This window comes from Poecilia reticulata, chromosome 18, assembly GCF_904066995.2.
Source record: "Poecilia reticulata chromosome 18, P_reticulata-male-v2, whole genome shotgun sequence".
Lineage (NCBI taxonomy): Eukaryota > Metazoa > Chordata > Actinopteri > Cyprinodontiformes > Poeciliidae > Poecilia > Poecilia reticulata.
The window spans coordinates 6,711,744-6,727,691 of NC_088847.1; the positions used below are offsets into that span (position 1 = coordinate 6,711,744).

A 15,948-nucleotide genomic window follows, 5' to 3' on the forward strand; every position below is an offset into this window, starting at 1 on the left:
ATTATGGTCTACAGGTAAAGAAATCCTAAAATTCAGAGAATTATAATATCACACTAGACCAGTTCAAAACATGTTTTAATCACAAACATCAAACTTCATTTCTCAGCTCTAATCCTGGTTGATCTTCTCTTACATGAGTTACTGCATTAATGCTCTGTAGCATGGAGGAGACCAGCCTGTGGAAACTCAGGTTGCTATGGTAACTGCCTTCAGGCCATCTGCTTTACTGGTTCTGCTGCCTCTCATCCTATGGATTATCTGTGGGGTCAAAGGTTATGGAGAGTTTACTGGCCAATCAGGAACAGGAACACCACGGTCACTGAACCAGCTTTTCCTACCTTTGGCTCTGTGTTCAGGTTCTAATACCTGCATCCTCAAGCAGCAACATCAGCATTTCCATACAGCTGGACAGCAAAAGGAAGCAGGAAGTGATCTAGGATTTCCTGGTAGACGACAGCATTGAGTGTTGACGTCAGAACCAGGAGATGACAAGGCAACCCATCACTGACTGTGGAAACTTCACTTTTATTTTATTTTAAATACATTTTTGGTGCTAGCTTCCTTTATGTGAACGTAATCCAACAGGAAGGAAGCAGAGAGAAGAGAGGAAACAAGTGGCAAAGCAACCGAGAACGGGAGTCGAACTTCCTGTGACGGTCCGACTGTTTATAGGAAGCTCACAATCTGAAAAGCGGTGGGCCGACGTCGGGCTGTGCACATTTTGTGGTGTCCTGTAGTGACACACCAACAAGACTTCAGTATCAGTGAGAGAGATATTGTAGTCAGTATCATATTTAGAGGTTGCATTCACACACGTAGGTCTAGAAGTATCAGGAGAAATGACTTGTAGTCTTTTACCAAAGACAAAAGAAAGATCTTACAACTAAAATCTGGTGCAAGTTTTTGTTAGAAGTGAGTTGTGCTCATGATTTCTTCGTAGGTTTTTGTGTTGTTTCCTTCAGTGGTTCATGTTGCAGCGCCACCACAGGCAAGAAGGGGAACAAGGTTTTTCAACTGGATTCATTCATTTGACACAAAACAGTGTGAAAGAGAACAGCAGCAGCTGAACTGAGTTTACTGAACTATCTCCCTTAGACTTCAAACATGATCTATTCATATATTTTTGAGTTTCCAGTCAAGTTTGACTGTGAAGATGACAATCTCACTAAGTACTCAAGATATATTGAAAGTTTTTCATGCTGTTATTTATTTGTTTCATAAACAGTTTTTAAACAGCAAAAACAAACTTTGAAAACAAAAATAACTAAAATTAATTAAGCACGCTAGTAAGTCAATGCTCCATTTGTTCAGTCAGAATCTGCATGTAGGTTTGGATTTTCCAGGATCATTTTTCCTTCCTGTTTGTGGTTTAGAAATGCTCCCACCTCCCATATGTGGATGAAATATTCAAATTATGACATATCCAACATTTCAGATCTACAGTAGAGCTGTGTTAGTGGAGTTGTAGTTGTCACCAAGGAAAGACGTGAATCTACTGAGGAAAGTTTGAACGAAACAAGAAGGAGATAAAATCAACAAGATGTAAGTTACATCTCTGTTTCTAAACTTTGCTTTTAACTATGATACATGATAAAATTATTTTCTGAAATCATGTTATCATGTTCGACATGTTAAATACTATTTATGAGTTACAACAACAGAGCAGAGTGTCTCTCTGTCCATCTTCTTCTCTCTGCTCTCATTGTTTCTCTGTCCAGTGGAGGGAGAGCTGCAGCTTTTCACTGTTTAAATGTTCTTCATCCAACAGAGACAAACTGCTGGAGGAAAATAATTCATCTGACAGCAAAGATGCAGTGGAGTCTGATTCTGCTCTTCCTGATGGGTAAGTTGATCTGAAACACAACTAGACTCTCTGGTTTCTGGAACGTTAGTCATTGGTGTCACTGGAAAGACGATTACCTCTTTCTTTATCACACAGAAACTTAAGCAAGAGCAACTGGATTAACATTTCTTAATATCGAAAAAAAATTATGACCAATGTCAGCAAAATATTTTTATCTTCTCAGGTCAGTGTTGCTTCATGGACTGTCAGCTCTATGAGTTTCACTACATTAAAGAGGAAATGACCTGGATTAAAGCTCAGCAGAAAGCGAGACAAACTGGGACACAAGAGAACCAAGTGACAGAGGAAAACAAGGATCTGAAAACTGTGGGTTTCTGCGTCAAAATCTCGGATGGGTAGATACTATGTGCAATCATGATAAAATCTTCCTCTGCTTTAATCGTGAGTATGAATAAATCACAGAATGAACTCAATAGTCTAATAAAACTGAGTTGGATCATAAAAATTCTTCCATTCCCCCAAAAAATATATGGAGAATGGTTCTTTTTTATGTGTCTCCGAGTGAAACTAATTTTATGTTCACCTTATGAAATAGAACTTGAGATTTACATATGTCTGTTCACTTCACAGAAACCAACACAACCCAAAAATACCACTTGATTAAACAGGGGATGACCTGGCAGGAAGCTCAGAGTTACTGCAGAGAGAAACACACAGACCTGATCAGTGGAACGAAGCAGCTGCTGGATGGAGAAGTGAAGAAATTGATGAACTCTGACTATAATTACCCATACATTGGTTTGTTCAGAGACACCTGGAGGTGGTCAGATGGAAACAGTTTCTCTTTCAGACACTGGAATAATGATTTTATCAGTCAACAACCCAACAGTGATCAATGTGCCATGACTGTGTTTGATGATGGAGGCAGATGGAAGAATGAGAACTGTGATGAAAGAAAACCCTTCATCTGTTATGATGGTTAGTTTTTGTGACCTAAATGTTTACACATCAACAGGATTTTTTTTATTGTGTTCATATGAATGCGTCTAACTTATATATATTCTTAAAAATGACTTCATATTCAATTTTAACGTTGTGAGGGATTTTTCATGTGCCCTCATTCTGTGACAGATAAAGTGATCCTGATCAAAGAGAAGATGAACTGGGAGGACGCCTTGTACTACTGCAGAGATCACCACCATGACCTGGTCACCATCACCAACATGGATGATCAGAGATGGATCCAGGAGAAAGTCAAGAACGCATCGACTGATTATGTCTGGATGGGTCTGCGCTTCACCTGCACTCTGGATTTCTGGTTCTGGGTCAGTGATGAGGTGGTCAGCTATAAGAACTGGGCTTCAAATCCACCGATGGACGACTGTGACATGTCTGGAGCCATGGAGAAAGGGAGGAAACCATCAGTGGGACAAAAGAAATGATGCTGAGAAGTTAAATTTCATCTGTTCTAAAGATTAAAATCCTCTCTACTTGTTTTTACTTCATGTTGTTCTTATTAAATGTTGGTTTCTTCCAACTTTACTTTCCTACTGAGAGAAAAGAAAATCTTCACATCAGCAGTGCCGAACCTTTCTCTTTAATTTTAATGTGGTTTTTGGTTTTCATAGCCTGTTATGCAACAGATCAGTGTGTTATATTTTTTCTCTTAAAGTTTTATTTGTTGATATTAAGCTTATTTAATTACATGTTATCTAATTATATCCTAATATTTAAATTCTCTAAGTTTTTGATAATCATGACAAGTTCTGTCAGATATTTTAAGAATGTGACTCTTTTCTTATAATCAGAAGTTGTGGGTTTGATTCCAGCTTCATCTTGCCGCATGTTGATGTTCCTCTGAGCAAGGCACTTATCTCTATTGAAATGTATTTGTTTTTGTCTCTCATTAAAGTTTTTTTTTGATGATTTAAGACATATATAAAAAACAATTATTTATTAGAAACTGTAATTGTAATTGGATTTGGGATTTTTGAGCATTTAGCACTTTGTCTGAAAAACACAAATTTATGAAACTAAACTGGGTCCATGAAACTGTCCCTGAAGGCAACTGCTGCTGTGGAGAGCACCGAGTTATGACTCCAAACTCCCATCATCTGAGGGCCTGGTATCATGGCCAAAGGACGGTCAGAAGTTTAAAACTTTAAAAGAGAAGAAAAAAATCTGAAACTAAATAAAACTCAATCTGAAAAGGAGTTTTGAAAATGTTTCCAGTTTCAAACTTAATTTCTTCTGAAAAAGTGGCCACTAATTTAGCTCCATAAAACTTCTTTTTGCAAGTATGACAAAAATTTCACTTACTGGCAAAAATGTGTTACTAGTTTGAGTATGTTTAGACATATTGCAGCAAAAATATTTAATCAGTGCAAGTAAATGAACCATTGTAGTTTAGTTCTAAGCTAAAAACAGTGAAAATGACTAAATTCAATGACAAAATTTAACAAGTAAAAACAATGACTGTCATGAAGTGGGTTGTGGTGGAGGTGAGAGAGAACACCAAGGACACAAGTTTAAATGAAGATGATGAATTTAATGATGAACGAACCAAAAAGACAGCTCAACAGTCCAAATGATCAGGCAGCACAGTGAGCGAGAAGCTAAGCCAGACACTGGTAGCAACTGGTCTAAATAAGAAACTGCTAATGAGAGCTGAAACCGACATGGGACTAGACAGCTCTACTGTGACGACATACATAAAAGGACCCAACAAGAGACAAAAGCTCCCAGAGAGCAAAACGGGACCATCAACACAACCACAATCCTGGAGACCATTATTTGATGCTTGAGGAAGGACAGGATCACAGAAGCTCACACAACGCCATCTCTACAGACAAAACAATTGTATGTGAGCGCGCAGCCCACACACCTGGCCTTAAAGGCTACGTTGGTGCCGCCCACCACTCACCTTAAAGGTGAATCTGCACCAACATACCACACTAAAATAAACAAGGAGAACTCAAATCACCACACTGACTCAGCAGTAGACATGTAGAGGGTTGCTGCATTTTTACAGGGATGACTTTTCTGAGTTTAATTTGTTTATTTTCTGTGTCCATTTCAAACCCAAATATAAACACCATCATGCAACATCAACAAGCTAACGCTCTGATGCCACATGCAATGCTTGATCAATAGTCGCACAATCTATGGTTTGTTTACACTGACGCATTAAAAATAGCTTCCATTCATACTTTTTTTCTCAACAGACAGGTTGTTATGTTGTGAGTTTTTCTGCTTGGCAAGATTCATGAAAGCCTGTTTCATAATTATGTCCTTCTCTGGTTTGAATATTCAAATCTTCTGTGCTGTAACTTCTGCTACACTGAGGGATGTGTGTTAGTTTCACTGATGATAGTTTCCTACTAAACATAAGGAAGAGTCAACGCCTTACATTAACCAATAATAACAAGGTAAAAGTTGCAGGGTTGGCTGGTCTTGCTTCCATCTTTGTGATTTTTGTTTGCTAGATTTTTTTCATACCTTTGGCAAAGAGTTAATGAATACTATCATTCAGTTGAAACATTTGTTTCTGTTAGAAGTAAACAAGTAAAATATTCATAAAAACATCTGTAAATGCAATATCAGTGTCAAAAAACTCTGGGTTTATGTGAGTCCATCAAAACTTCAGCCTCAGGGTTCTCTGTTGCTGAGTGTCAAACTGGAAACCATTGTTGGAGCAAGTGAACTCATGGCTCCGCCCACTTTCCTGCCCGTAACAGTGGGTAACTCACTGCCAATGGAGACGCTCCAAGCTTGTGACACTTGACAATGGTGAAGAGGCTTTAGTGTTTTTATTTTGTTTCATGTCGTCACATTTCCACACTGTTAAAATCCTCCTCTACCTGTTAAAACTAAAACTATGCTAAAACAATGCATTGTGGGATTACCAGTGAATCCTTCATGGCTGGAAGCCCAACAACGTCATTGTGGATTAGAAATGATTTCTTTCATGAGCAGAATGCCTCCACCACGTCCTGCCACACCCGAGGTTTGAATATCCAAATGATAAAATGTTCAGAAATAAATTCTCTAGCGAGTTGTGTTAGTAGAGCTCTGGCTGATAAGAAGGAAAGACATAAATCTACTGAGAACAACTTTAGAAGAAACAAGACGGAGAGAATGTCCATCCATCCATCCATTTTCTTCCGCTTATCCGGGGTCGGGTCGCGGGGGCAGCAGCTTCAGAAGGGAGGCCCAGACTTCCCTCTCCCCAGCCACTTTTTCCAGCTCCTCCGGGGGAATCCCAAGGCGTTCCCAGATCAGCCGAGAGACGTAATCCCTCCAGCGTGTCCTGGGTCTTCCCCGAGGCCTCCTCCCGGTGGGACGTGCCCGGAACACCTCACCAGGGAGGCGTCCAGGAGGCATCCTTACCAGATGCCCGAGCCACCTCAACTGGCTCCTCTCGACGTGGAGGAGCAGCGGCTCTACTCTGAGTCCCTCCCGGATGACCGAGCTTCTCACCCTATCTCTAAGGGAGAGCCCAGCCACCCTGCGGAGGAAACCCATTTCGGCCGCTTGTACCCGTGATCTTGTTCTTTCGGTCATGACCCAAAGCTCATGACCATAGATGAGGGTGGGAACGTAGATCGACCGGTAAATCGAGAGCTTCGCTTTTTGGCTCAGCTCTCTCTTCACCACGACGGACCGGTACAGCGCCCGCTTCACAGTAGACGCTGCCCCAATCCGCCTGTCGATCTCCCGTTCCCTTCTTCCCTCATTCGTGAACAAGATCCCCAGATACTTAAACTCCTCCACTTGAGGCAGGACGACCCCCCTGACCCGGAGAAGGCACTCTACCCTTTTCCGGATCAAGACCATGGCCTCGGATTTGGAGGCACTGAGCCTCATCCCGGCCGCTTCACACTCGGCTGTGAACCGCTCCAGTGAGAGCCGCAGATCACGTTCCGATGAAGCCAACAGGACCACATCATCCGCAAAAATCAGAGATGCGATCCTAAGGCCACCAAAACGGATCCCCTCAACACCTCGGCTGCGCCTAGAAATTCTGTCCATAAAAGTAATGAACAGAATCGGTGACAAAGGGCAGCCTTGGCGGAGTCCAACTCTCACCGGAAATGAGTTTGACTTACTGCCGGCAATGCGGACCAGACTCTGACACCGGTCATACAGGGACCTGACAGCCTGTATCAAAGGGCCCGGTACCCCATACTCCCGGAGTACCCCCACAGGGCCTCCCGAAGGACAAGGTCGAACGCCTTCTCCAAATCCACAAAACACATGTAGACTGGTTGGGCAAACTCCCATGCACCCTCCAGGACCCTGCTGAGGGTGTAGAGCTGGTCCAGTGTTCCACGACCAGGACGAAAACCACACTGCTCTTCCTGAATCCGAGGTTCGACTATCCGACGGACCCTCCTCTCCAGGACCCCTGAATAGACCTTACCAGGGAGGCTTAAGAGTGTGATCCCCCTGTAATTGGAGCACACCCTCCGGTCCCCTTTTTAAACAGGGGGACCACCACCCCAGTCTGCCAGTCCAGGGGAACTGCCCCCGATGTCCATGCGATATTGCAGAGTCGCGTTAGCCAACACAACCCCGCAACATCCAGAGCCTTAAGGAACTCCGGGCGGATCTCATCCACCCCCGGGGCCCTGCCACCGAGGAGCTTTTTGACCACCTCGGCGACCTCGTCCCCAGAGATTGGAGAGCCCAGCCCAGAGTCCCCATGCTCAGCTTCCTCAACAGAAGGCATGTTGGTGGGATTGAGGTCTTCGAAGTTTTCCGCCCACCGGCCCACAACGTCCCGAGTTGAGGTCAGCAGCGCACCATCCCCACTATAAACAGTGTTGGTGCTGCACTGCTTCCCCCTCCTGAGACGCCGGATGGTGGACCAGAATCGCCTCGAAGCCGTACGGAAGTCTGTCTCCATGGCCTCTCCAAACTCCTCCCACGCCCGAGTTTTTGCCTCAGCGACAACCCGAGCCGCATGCCGTTTCGCCCGCCGGTACCCATCAGCTGCTTCTGGAGTCCCACAGGCCAAAAAGGCCCGGTAGGACTCCTTCTTCAGCTTGACAGCATCCCTCACCGAAGGTGTCCACCAACGGGTTCGAGGGTTGCCGCCGCGACAGGCACCAACAACCTTGCGGCCGCAGCTCCGATAGGCCGCCTCAGCAATGGAGGTACGGAACATGGTCCACTCAGACTCAATGTCCCCCACCTCCCCCGGAACGTGTTCGAAGTTCTGCCGGAGATGAGAGTTGAAGCTCCGTCTCACAGGGGACTCCGCCAGATGTTCCCAGCAGACCCTCACTACACGTTTGGGCCTGCCAGGTCTGACCGGCTTCCTCCCCCACCACTGGAGCCAACTCGTCACCAGGTAGTGGTCAGTGGACAGCTCCGCACCTCTCTTCACCCGAGTGTCCAAGACATACGGCCGCAAATCCGATGAGACGATGACAAAGTCAATCATCGAACTGCGGCCTAGGGCGTCCTGGTGCCAAGTGCACATATGGACGCCCTTATGCCTGAACATGGTGTTCGTGATGGACAATCCGTGATGAGCACAGAAGTCCAACAACAGAACACCGCTTGGGTTCAGATCGGGGGGGTCGTTCCTCCCAACCACGCCTCTCCAGGTCTCACTGTCATTGCCCACGTGAGCGTTGAAGTCTCCCAGTAGAACAATGGAGTCGCCAGGAGGGGCACTCTCCAGTACCCCCTCTAAGGTCTCCAAGAAGGGTGGGTAATCTGAACTGCTGTTCGGCCCATAAGCACAAACAGTCAGAACCCGTCCCCCCACCCATAGGCGGAGGGAGGCTACCCTCTCGTTCACCGGGGTAAACCCCAACGTACAGGCGCCCAGATGGGGAGCAACAAGTATGCCCACTCCAGCCCGGCGCCTCTCACCGTGGGCAACTCCAGAGTGGAAGTACGTCCAGCCCCTCTCAAGGAGACTGGTTCCAGAACCAGAGCCATGCGTCGAGGTGAGGCCGACTATTTCTAGCCGGAACCTCTCAGCCTCGCACACTAGCTCCGGCTCCTTCCCCACCAGAGAGGTGACGTTCCACGTCCCAAGAGCCAGCTTCTGCAGCCGAGGATCAGACCGCCAGAATTCCCTCCCTTGGCTACCGCCCATTACACAATGCACCCAACCCCTTTGGCCCCTCCGACAGGTGGTGAGCCCACGTTTCCTCTTGGGGCTGAGCCCGGCCAGGCTCCGTGGGTAAAAGCCCGGCCACCAGGCGCTCGCCATCGTGCCCCACCTCCAGGCCTGGCTCCAGAGTGGGGCCCCGGTGACCCACGTCCGGGCGAGGGAAAACGCAGTCCAAATAAATAGAGGAAATAGAGTTACCTTTGAGTTATCACAGAAACGTTAATGAAAGCAGTTCTAATTATATTTTATTGAAACTGACAGGCCAGTGTTGTTTCATGGACTGTCAGCTCTATCAGTTTCACTACATTAATGAGAATAAGAACTGGACTGAAGCTCAGCAGTACTGCAGAGAGAAACACACTGACCTGGTCACAGTGACTAACATGAAGGACATGAAGAGACTCATCAACATCTCAGCTGGAGATAAGAGTGAAGCTTGGATTGGTCTGATCACTAAACCAGAATTTAACAGAACATGGTACTGGTCTCTTCCTGGAGTGGTGTTTGATGAAAGTGAGGCAAAAAGGAAAACAGGAGAACTGAGTGATACAGGAAATCAAGGATATGAAAACTGTGGTTATCTGGGCAAGAATCTCAAATTGGGAGATACTGGTTGCAATTGGCAGGAATATTTTCTCTGCTATGATGGTGAGTATGAATAAAAAACAGAATTTAAGCTCTGTTAACTGTCTGGAATAAATATTTTACAAAAAATGTAGACTGTACTATATTGAAATAGAAATAAATAAATTTAAGATAAAAATATAAAATTCACTTACCAAGAAAGAGAAACAACTTCTATTAAATTAACCCAACCCCCCCCACCAAACATTATAAATGGAGATTTACATAAATGTCTTTACTCCACAGAAACTAACACCACCCATAAATACCACTTGATTAAAGAGAAGAAGACCTGGCAGGAAGCTCAGAGTTACTGCAGAGAGAAACACACAGACCTGATCAGTGGAACGAAGCAGCTACAGGATGGAGAAGTTGGGAAATTGATGAACTCTTCAGATTATAGAGCATACTTTGGTCCGTTCAGAGACAACTGGAGGTGGTCAGATGGAAGCAGTTTCTCTTTCAGACACTGGAATCTACAGTTTAAGAATCATCAACCCATCAGTGATCAATGTGCCATGACTGTGTTTGATGATGGAGGCAGATGGAAGAATGTGAGCTGTAATGAAAGAAAACCCTTCATCTGTTATGATGGTGAGATGTTCTGACTTACATGTTCACACATCAAGAGAAGAATCAGAATTGTTTTAGTGGGTTCATTTATATGTTAATATATTTTTAAGAAAGTACATTGTATTTAATTTCAAACTTGAGAATGATGTGTGTTTTTGTGACAGATAAAATGATCCTGATCAAAGAAAAGATGAACTGGTCGGACGCCTTGACCTACTGCAGATATCATCATAATGACCTGGTCACCATCACCAACATGGATGACCAGAGATGGATCCAGGAGAAAGTCAAGGAGGCATCGACTGATTATGTCTGGTTGGGTCTTCGCTTCCACTGCTTTCGTAACGTCTGGTTCTGGGTCTGTAAGGAGATGATCAGCTATCAGAACTCGACCTCAGCAGGATGGATGAATGACTGTAACATTTCTGGAGCCATGCAGGCTGGAGGAGAACATAGATGGTTCCAGAGAAACGACACAGAGGAACTGAACTTCATCTGTTCTAAGGGTTAAAGTTCACTCTGCTCTCTGTTGACATGGTTTTTATTTTTCTTAAAGTTAGTAAACCTTTTATAAAGGTTGTTTGCCTGTATACATTTTTGAAATGCAATTTTGAAGTAGAAACAATATTTAAACAGGAGGAAAAAAAAAATTCTTACAAGACTCAGTTACTGCTCTTAACATTAGAACATGTTTATTATCTCACACCAAAACATCAATTTCAGTGCATATTTTTAAAGTGGTTTATGTGAAAGACATATTTTCTGTGGGCTTGATTTGCTTCTTTTGTCACTCAATAAAATGAAACTATGTGTAATGTCGTCCTTCTTTTAATACAATACATAGTTTAACCTTTATTTACCAATAAATCATTACTGATTAAACTTTAGCTTTAATAACATAAAGTTACCTATTTTTTAAAGTGCAATCAGTAATACTTTTATAACAAATTTATAGCAGTAATAATTTCTTGGTTAATGTCAAGTTGTCATAACAAAGACATATTGAATAATGTCAACTTTGTATTAAAAGTGTCATAATTTACTGAATGAGACGTTATGACAACAGTCATAAATATTCATGAAGGTTTATTCATGTTCATGACAGATGTTATGTCATGTTTATGACAGTGTCACGTCAGTCTTATTCACATCCCTTCAAATAAAGTGTTTCCACATTGGGGATAAAATGTCACAGAATCTAAGTTACGCATTACGTCAGTAAACCAATCAAGTCCATTTACATGGCACCTTTCAGCAACAAGGCAGCTCAAAGTGTTTTACATCATAAAAACACAAAAATAAAAAGTTTATTAAAAAAAACGACATTTGAGAAACAGCTGGGAAACTGGTAGCATTTTAACAAGGACCATCATCAATATTCATTTATGCACATCAAATGTTGGTCAGCGTTCAATTTATTATGGAGTGAAAGCAACTCTGTACATGTGGTTTTGGTCTTGATTTAAAGAAACTAGTAGAAGAAGAAATTAGATAACTGCAATTTGCTACACAAAAAAGAAAACAAAACAAAAAAGAAAAAAATATGTATATTTAGCTTTTGGCAAATGAAGCTGATAACCAGAAGTCTTTTCTGTTTTATGAGTGTAATACTTACTAAAGCAAAAATGTTCATTTAGAGAAAGGGCGTTAACAACTGTAGTCATGAGCTAACCAATGCGAATAACTGAAATCAGACAATAAATAAATTAATAACACTCCAAAGTGGTCAGCACAGAGAGAAATTTAACTCAATTTTCACAATGTGAAGAAAGTTTTGACCTTAAATTTGTTTATGTGCTGCATCCATTTCAACCCAAATACAAATAGCAGAATTGATAATATGCACCATCAACAACCTGCAGCTTGCATAGAGCTGGACTCATGGTAAGCTGCACGCAGTGCTTGATTAAAAGTCCCAGTTTGCTCTGACTGCAGCAGAATCTCTGGAGACGATAAAGGATTTTACATAAAATCAAGAAAATATTTTACAACCGAGTGTCTTCTTGATGCGCAAGCAACGCAAAAAGTGTGTGATGTTTATACTTCCGATACTCCTCAAAACGTCAACCTTAAAATAAGAGAAAAATTCAGTTCTCTATGCATCACAGTGAGTGAAAATAATATGAAATGTTCAGGCCTGTATGACCTTGGAGGCTTTTCGTACACGGGCTCCTTCCTGCCCACAGTCGCCACCATCTCCAGATGAATCTTGAACTAAAATGAATGAGTGAAAACAACATTGAATTTTCCAACGAACTGAATTCAGTTTAACTGTACCTTGGGTTGGGTCTCATTTTGAACTTCCACTCCAGTCAGTTCAACAGAAGACGTGTGGCGCTCATTCATCACTGCATGATGAAATGACTCCAGATAATGACATTTGCACATTTGAACTGAGCCGAGGTTGTTGTCGTTTATTTCTGTCAAAAGGGACAACGCCCTTCACATCGCATTCCAGAGTGAGACATAAAAGCCGGTTTTCATCTGTCGCGCAAATTCAGGATACCATCAATCTGATCACAACACATGACAGAGCAACAGATGCAAATTTACAAGATCGTTCCATCAGAAAAAAGAATAATCAATAACATTTTTAATCTAAAAAAGCCATATTAGCTTAATAATAATAATAATAATAAAATAACAAGCAGTATAGCAAAATGAAAATACTAGAAAAAAAGCAGAAAGCAAACACTTGATTCCTCCACTGTCCGCATCCGCTCGCCTTATAAGGGTTGTGGGTTTGTGGTGCCTGTCTCCATGGTCCGTTGGCAGAGAGGAGGGCTAAACCTCACACAGGTCACCAGTCGGTCACATGCCAACACAAAAACACGGTGGGGGGAAAAACGTCATGCAAAACCTTTATCTCATTCCAGTAAAACAGAAAAGCGGAACAGGCAGAAGAAAACAGTTTCAGTCTGCGTGTGACCGTCACAGTTCCTCTGGAAAACTGAATATCTACCCAGAATATGTTCTTGTTTAAGTTTCTCCTTTCTGTTTACAGTTTTCTGGGGAAACACGTTCCTACACTGTTTTGAATAGTAAAATAATCAAATGGTCAAATTCAGTTGCTTTTTTGAGACCCAACATTTTAGCTGGGACAGTTTTCAACAGAGCATCAAGAGAAGAAAAACACATTCACTGAGGGACAAAAGGAACGAGAAGTAAGTCTTATAAAAGGTTTTTATTTCATTAATACATCAATTTTCTTCCAAACTGCTGGAGGAAAATAATTCATCTGACAGCAAAGATGCAGTGGAGTCTGATTCTGCTCTTTCTGATGGGTAAGTTGATCTGAAACACAACTAGACAACGAAGAAGGAGAATTACCTCTGAGTTATCACACAGAAATGATAATGAAAAGTTTATTAACTGCTTGGGAAGAAATTCTTCCAATTTCAAAACTTGTTTTATGTTCACAGCTCAGTGTTGTTTTATTTACTGTCAGCTCTATGAGTTTCACTACATTAATGAGAATAAGACCTGGACTGAAGCTCAGCAGTACTGCAGAGAGAAACACACTGACCTGGTCACAGTGACTAACATGAAGGACATGGAGAGACTCATCAACATCTCAGCTGGAGATCAGAGGGAAGCTTGGATTGGTCTGATCACTAAACCAGAATTTACCAGAACATGGTTCTGGGCTCTGACTGGAGTGGAGTTTGATGAAAGTGAGACAAACTGGGACGATAAAGAACCAAGTGACAGAGGAAAACAAGGTTCTGAAAACTGTGGGGCTGTGAATCAAAATCTCAAATGGCTGGATCATGGTTGCGAGTACACAAAATATTTCCTCTGTTATGATGGTGAGTATTAAGAAAAACTCTTTCGATTGTCCAATAAAAGTATCTGGATAAAACATTTAACAAAAAAAAAAAAAAAAAAGGAAGTAGTAATTTTACTCTCAAATAACAGTAACTGTAGATTCAATCCATCTGCTAGTGAACCTGATTTTATTAGATTAGATTTTATTATTAGAGTTATAAATTTTGATTTGCATTTGTCTGTTCACTCCACAGACACTGATGCATCCCATAAATATCACTTGATTAGAGAGAAGAAGACCTGGACAGAAGCTCAGAGTTACTGCAGAGAGAATCACACAGACCTGATCAGTGGAACGAAGCAGCTACAGGATGAAGAAGTGAAGAAATTGATGAACTCTTCAGACAGTAAATTATACATTGGTCTGTACAGAGACAACTGGAGGTGGTCAGATGGAAGCAGTTTCTCTTTCAGACACTGGAATAAAAACTTTAACAATCCAGAATCCATCAGTGGTCAATGTGCCATGACTGTGTTTGGTGATGGAGGCAGATGGAAGAATGTGAACTGCTCTGTGAGAAAACCCTTCATCTGTTATGATGGTGAGATGCTGACTTGCATGTTAACAAATCAACAGAACAATTAGAATATTTTTAAATGTTAATTTAAATTTGTGCATATTTTCAAGTGTTTTTAAGATGGGCATTATATTTAATGTCTAACCTGTAAGTGTTTCTCTTTTTTTGTACCCGTGACAGATAAAGTGATCCTAATCAAAGAAAATAAAACCTGGAAGGACGCCTTGACCAACTGCAGATATCATCATAATGACCTGGTCACCATCACCAACATGGATGACCAGAGATGGATCCAGGAGAAAGTCAAGGAGGCATCGACTCCTTTTGTCTGGTTGGGTCTTCGCTTCAACTGCTTTCGTAACGTCTGGTTCTGGGTCTGTAAGGAGATGATCAGCTATCAGAACTCGACCTCAGCAGGATGGATGAATGACTGTAACATTTCTGCAGCCATGCAGGCTGGAGGAGAATATAGATGGTTCCAGAGAAACGACACAGAGGAACTGAACTTCATCTGTTCTAAGGGTTAAAGTTCACTCTGCTCTCTGGTGACATGAGTTTGATTTTCCAAATTGAATATTTGGTTGTTTGACTGTATAAACCTTTGAAATGTAATTTTAAAGTAGAAACTGAAGTTGCAGCTCCAGTCGGTCTCTTCTTGCAGGCTTCTGGAAACAGCCGGGTGTTGATGTTTGGCCTGATTAAAGCTGCCATCAGGCACATCAGGAGGTTTTTCCCTCTCCCTCCTCAGAACCTCTTGGTCTGTTTTGTGTCCTATGGTTGGATTTTGTTAGGGTTGTTTTGTTTTTGCTTATTTTTGATTATTTATGGGGTTTTACATGAATCTATTCTGGTTTCTCATTTCAGGAATTCCCTTTATAGGTTTGATTTCTTTCATATCATATAATAAAATAATTTTTCTTAAAGTCATAAAATCCTTGTGAGGTTTCCTGTAATGTTACCCCAACAAACGAGCCCTGTGGACGTAACTCTACATTTAGATAGGAGAACAAAATCTTCTTAGCAGAAGACTCAGTTATCGCTCTTAGCATTCAGACAGTTTGTAATCTGTAAACATAATAAAATGTGTAATATCTATGGAGAGAAAACACTTCATACGACGATCCCAAAGTACCTTATGAAACCGTAAAAAAAATTTAAAAAAATAAAATATTGTGCATAACTCTGAGTTCTTGTAAATAATTGGTCAAATACGTGCACAAATATTAAGAAATGATGAATACAAAATTAAAGTACTCACACACAATTGCAGTTTTTACAAACATTACATTTCTACACATCACATTTTTAGCAAAGAAATCACCCAAAATTGAAATAAATTGAAAATCAAAGTATCAAATTGACTCCCCACAGAACAAAAACGGTTTCTGTTAAATGAACCTGATTTCTTTTAACAAAGAAAAAGTTAAAAATAAAGATTCACTTTTGTCTCAAAGCTGAACGTTCCTGCC

General features: G+C 41.8%; 3 protein-coding genes across 4 annotated transcripts; all 3 read left to right on the plus strand.

The window, feature by feature from the left end:
- Positions 1–778: 778 nt before the first annotated feature.
- Positions 779–4,139, plus strand: LOC103480339 (putative C-type lectin domain family 20 member A). 2 transcript variants are annotated; one of them, XM_081599701.1, is made up of 4 exons: positions 779–1,542; positions 1,769–1,843; positions 2,435–2,782; positions 2,936–4,139. In XM_081599701.1, the coding sequence occupies exons 2-4, from the start codon at positions 1,810–1,812 to the stop codon at positions 3,244–3,246; spliced, it is 693 nt and encodes a 230-aa protein (XP_081455827.1). In that variant the 5' UTR covers positions 779–1,542; positions 1,769–1,809; the 3' UTR covers positions 3,247–4,139. The 2 variants fall into 2 exon arrangements, with proteins under 2 accessions (XP_081455827.1, XP_008433451.2); XM_008435229.2 differs by lacking the exons at positions 779–1,542; positions 1,769–1,843 and adding an exon at positions 2,113–2,245.
- Positions 4,140–9,157: 5,018 nt separating this feature from the next.
- Positions 9,158–11,079, plus strand: LOC145548878 (C-type mannose receptor 2-like). Its single transcript, XM_081599943.1, has 3 exons — positions 9,158–9,584; positions 9,807–10,165; positions 10,252–11,079. The coding sequence occupies exons 1-3, from the start codon at positions 9,212–9,214 to the stop codon at positions 10,642–10,644; spliced, it is 1,125 nt and encodes a 374-aa protein (XP_081456069.1). The 5' UTR covers positions 9,158–9,211; the 3' UTR covers positions 10,645–11,079.
- Positions 11,080–11,664: 585 nt separating this feature from the next.
- On the plus strand, positions 11,665–15,831 carry LOC145548763 (C-type mannose receptor 2-like). The gene is made up of 3 exons (XM_081599699.1): positions 11,665–13,942; positions 14,156–14,503; positions 14,660–15,831. Exons 1-3 carry the CDS (start codon positions 13,546–13,548, stop codon positions 15,004–15,006), a joined length of 1,092 nt encoding a protein of 363 aa, XP_081455825.1. The 5' UTR covers positions 11,665–13,545; the 3' UTR covers positions 15,007–15,831.
- The last annotated feature ends 117 nt before the right edge of the window (positions 15,832–15,948 follow it).

Coding starts and splice junctions, on each gene's coding strand:
- LOC103480339 (XM_008435229.2), top strand. CDS start 2,209: ATGTGCAATCATGATAAAATCTTCCTCTGCTTTAATC. Junction 2,246..2,434: donor AATCTTCCTCTGCTTTAATC/GTGAGTATGAAT, acceptor TTCACTTCACAG/AAACCAACACAACCCAAAAA. Junction 2,783..2,935: donor ACCCTTCATCTGTTATGATG/GTTAGTTTTTGT, acceptor ATTCTGTGACAG/ATAAAGTGATCCTGATCAAA.
- LOC145548878 (XM_081599943.1), top strand. CDS start 9,212: ATGGACTGTCAGCTCTATCAGTTTCACTACATTAATGAGAATAAGAAC. Junction 9,585..9,806: donor ATATTTTCTCTGCTATGATG/GTGAGTATGAAT, acceptor TTTACTCCACAG/AAACTAACACCACCCATAAA. Junction 10,166..10,251: donor GTTATGATGGTGAGATGTTC/TGACTTACATGT, acceptor TAAGAAAGTACA/TTGTATTTAATTTCAAACTT.
- LOC145548763 (XM_081599699.1), top strand. CDS start 13,546: ATGTTCACAGCTCAGTGTTGTTTTATTTACTGTCAGCTCTATGAGTTT. Junction 13,943..14,155: donor ATATTTCCTCTGTTATGATG/GTGAGTATTAAG, acceptor TTCACTCCACAG/ACACTGATGCATCCCATAAA. Junction 14,504..14,659: donor ACCCTTCATCTGTTATGATG/GTGAGATGCTGA, acceptor TACCCGTGACAG/ATAAAGTGATCCTAATCAAA.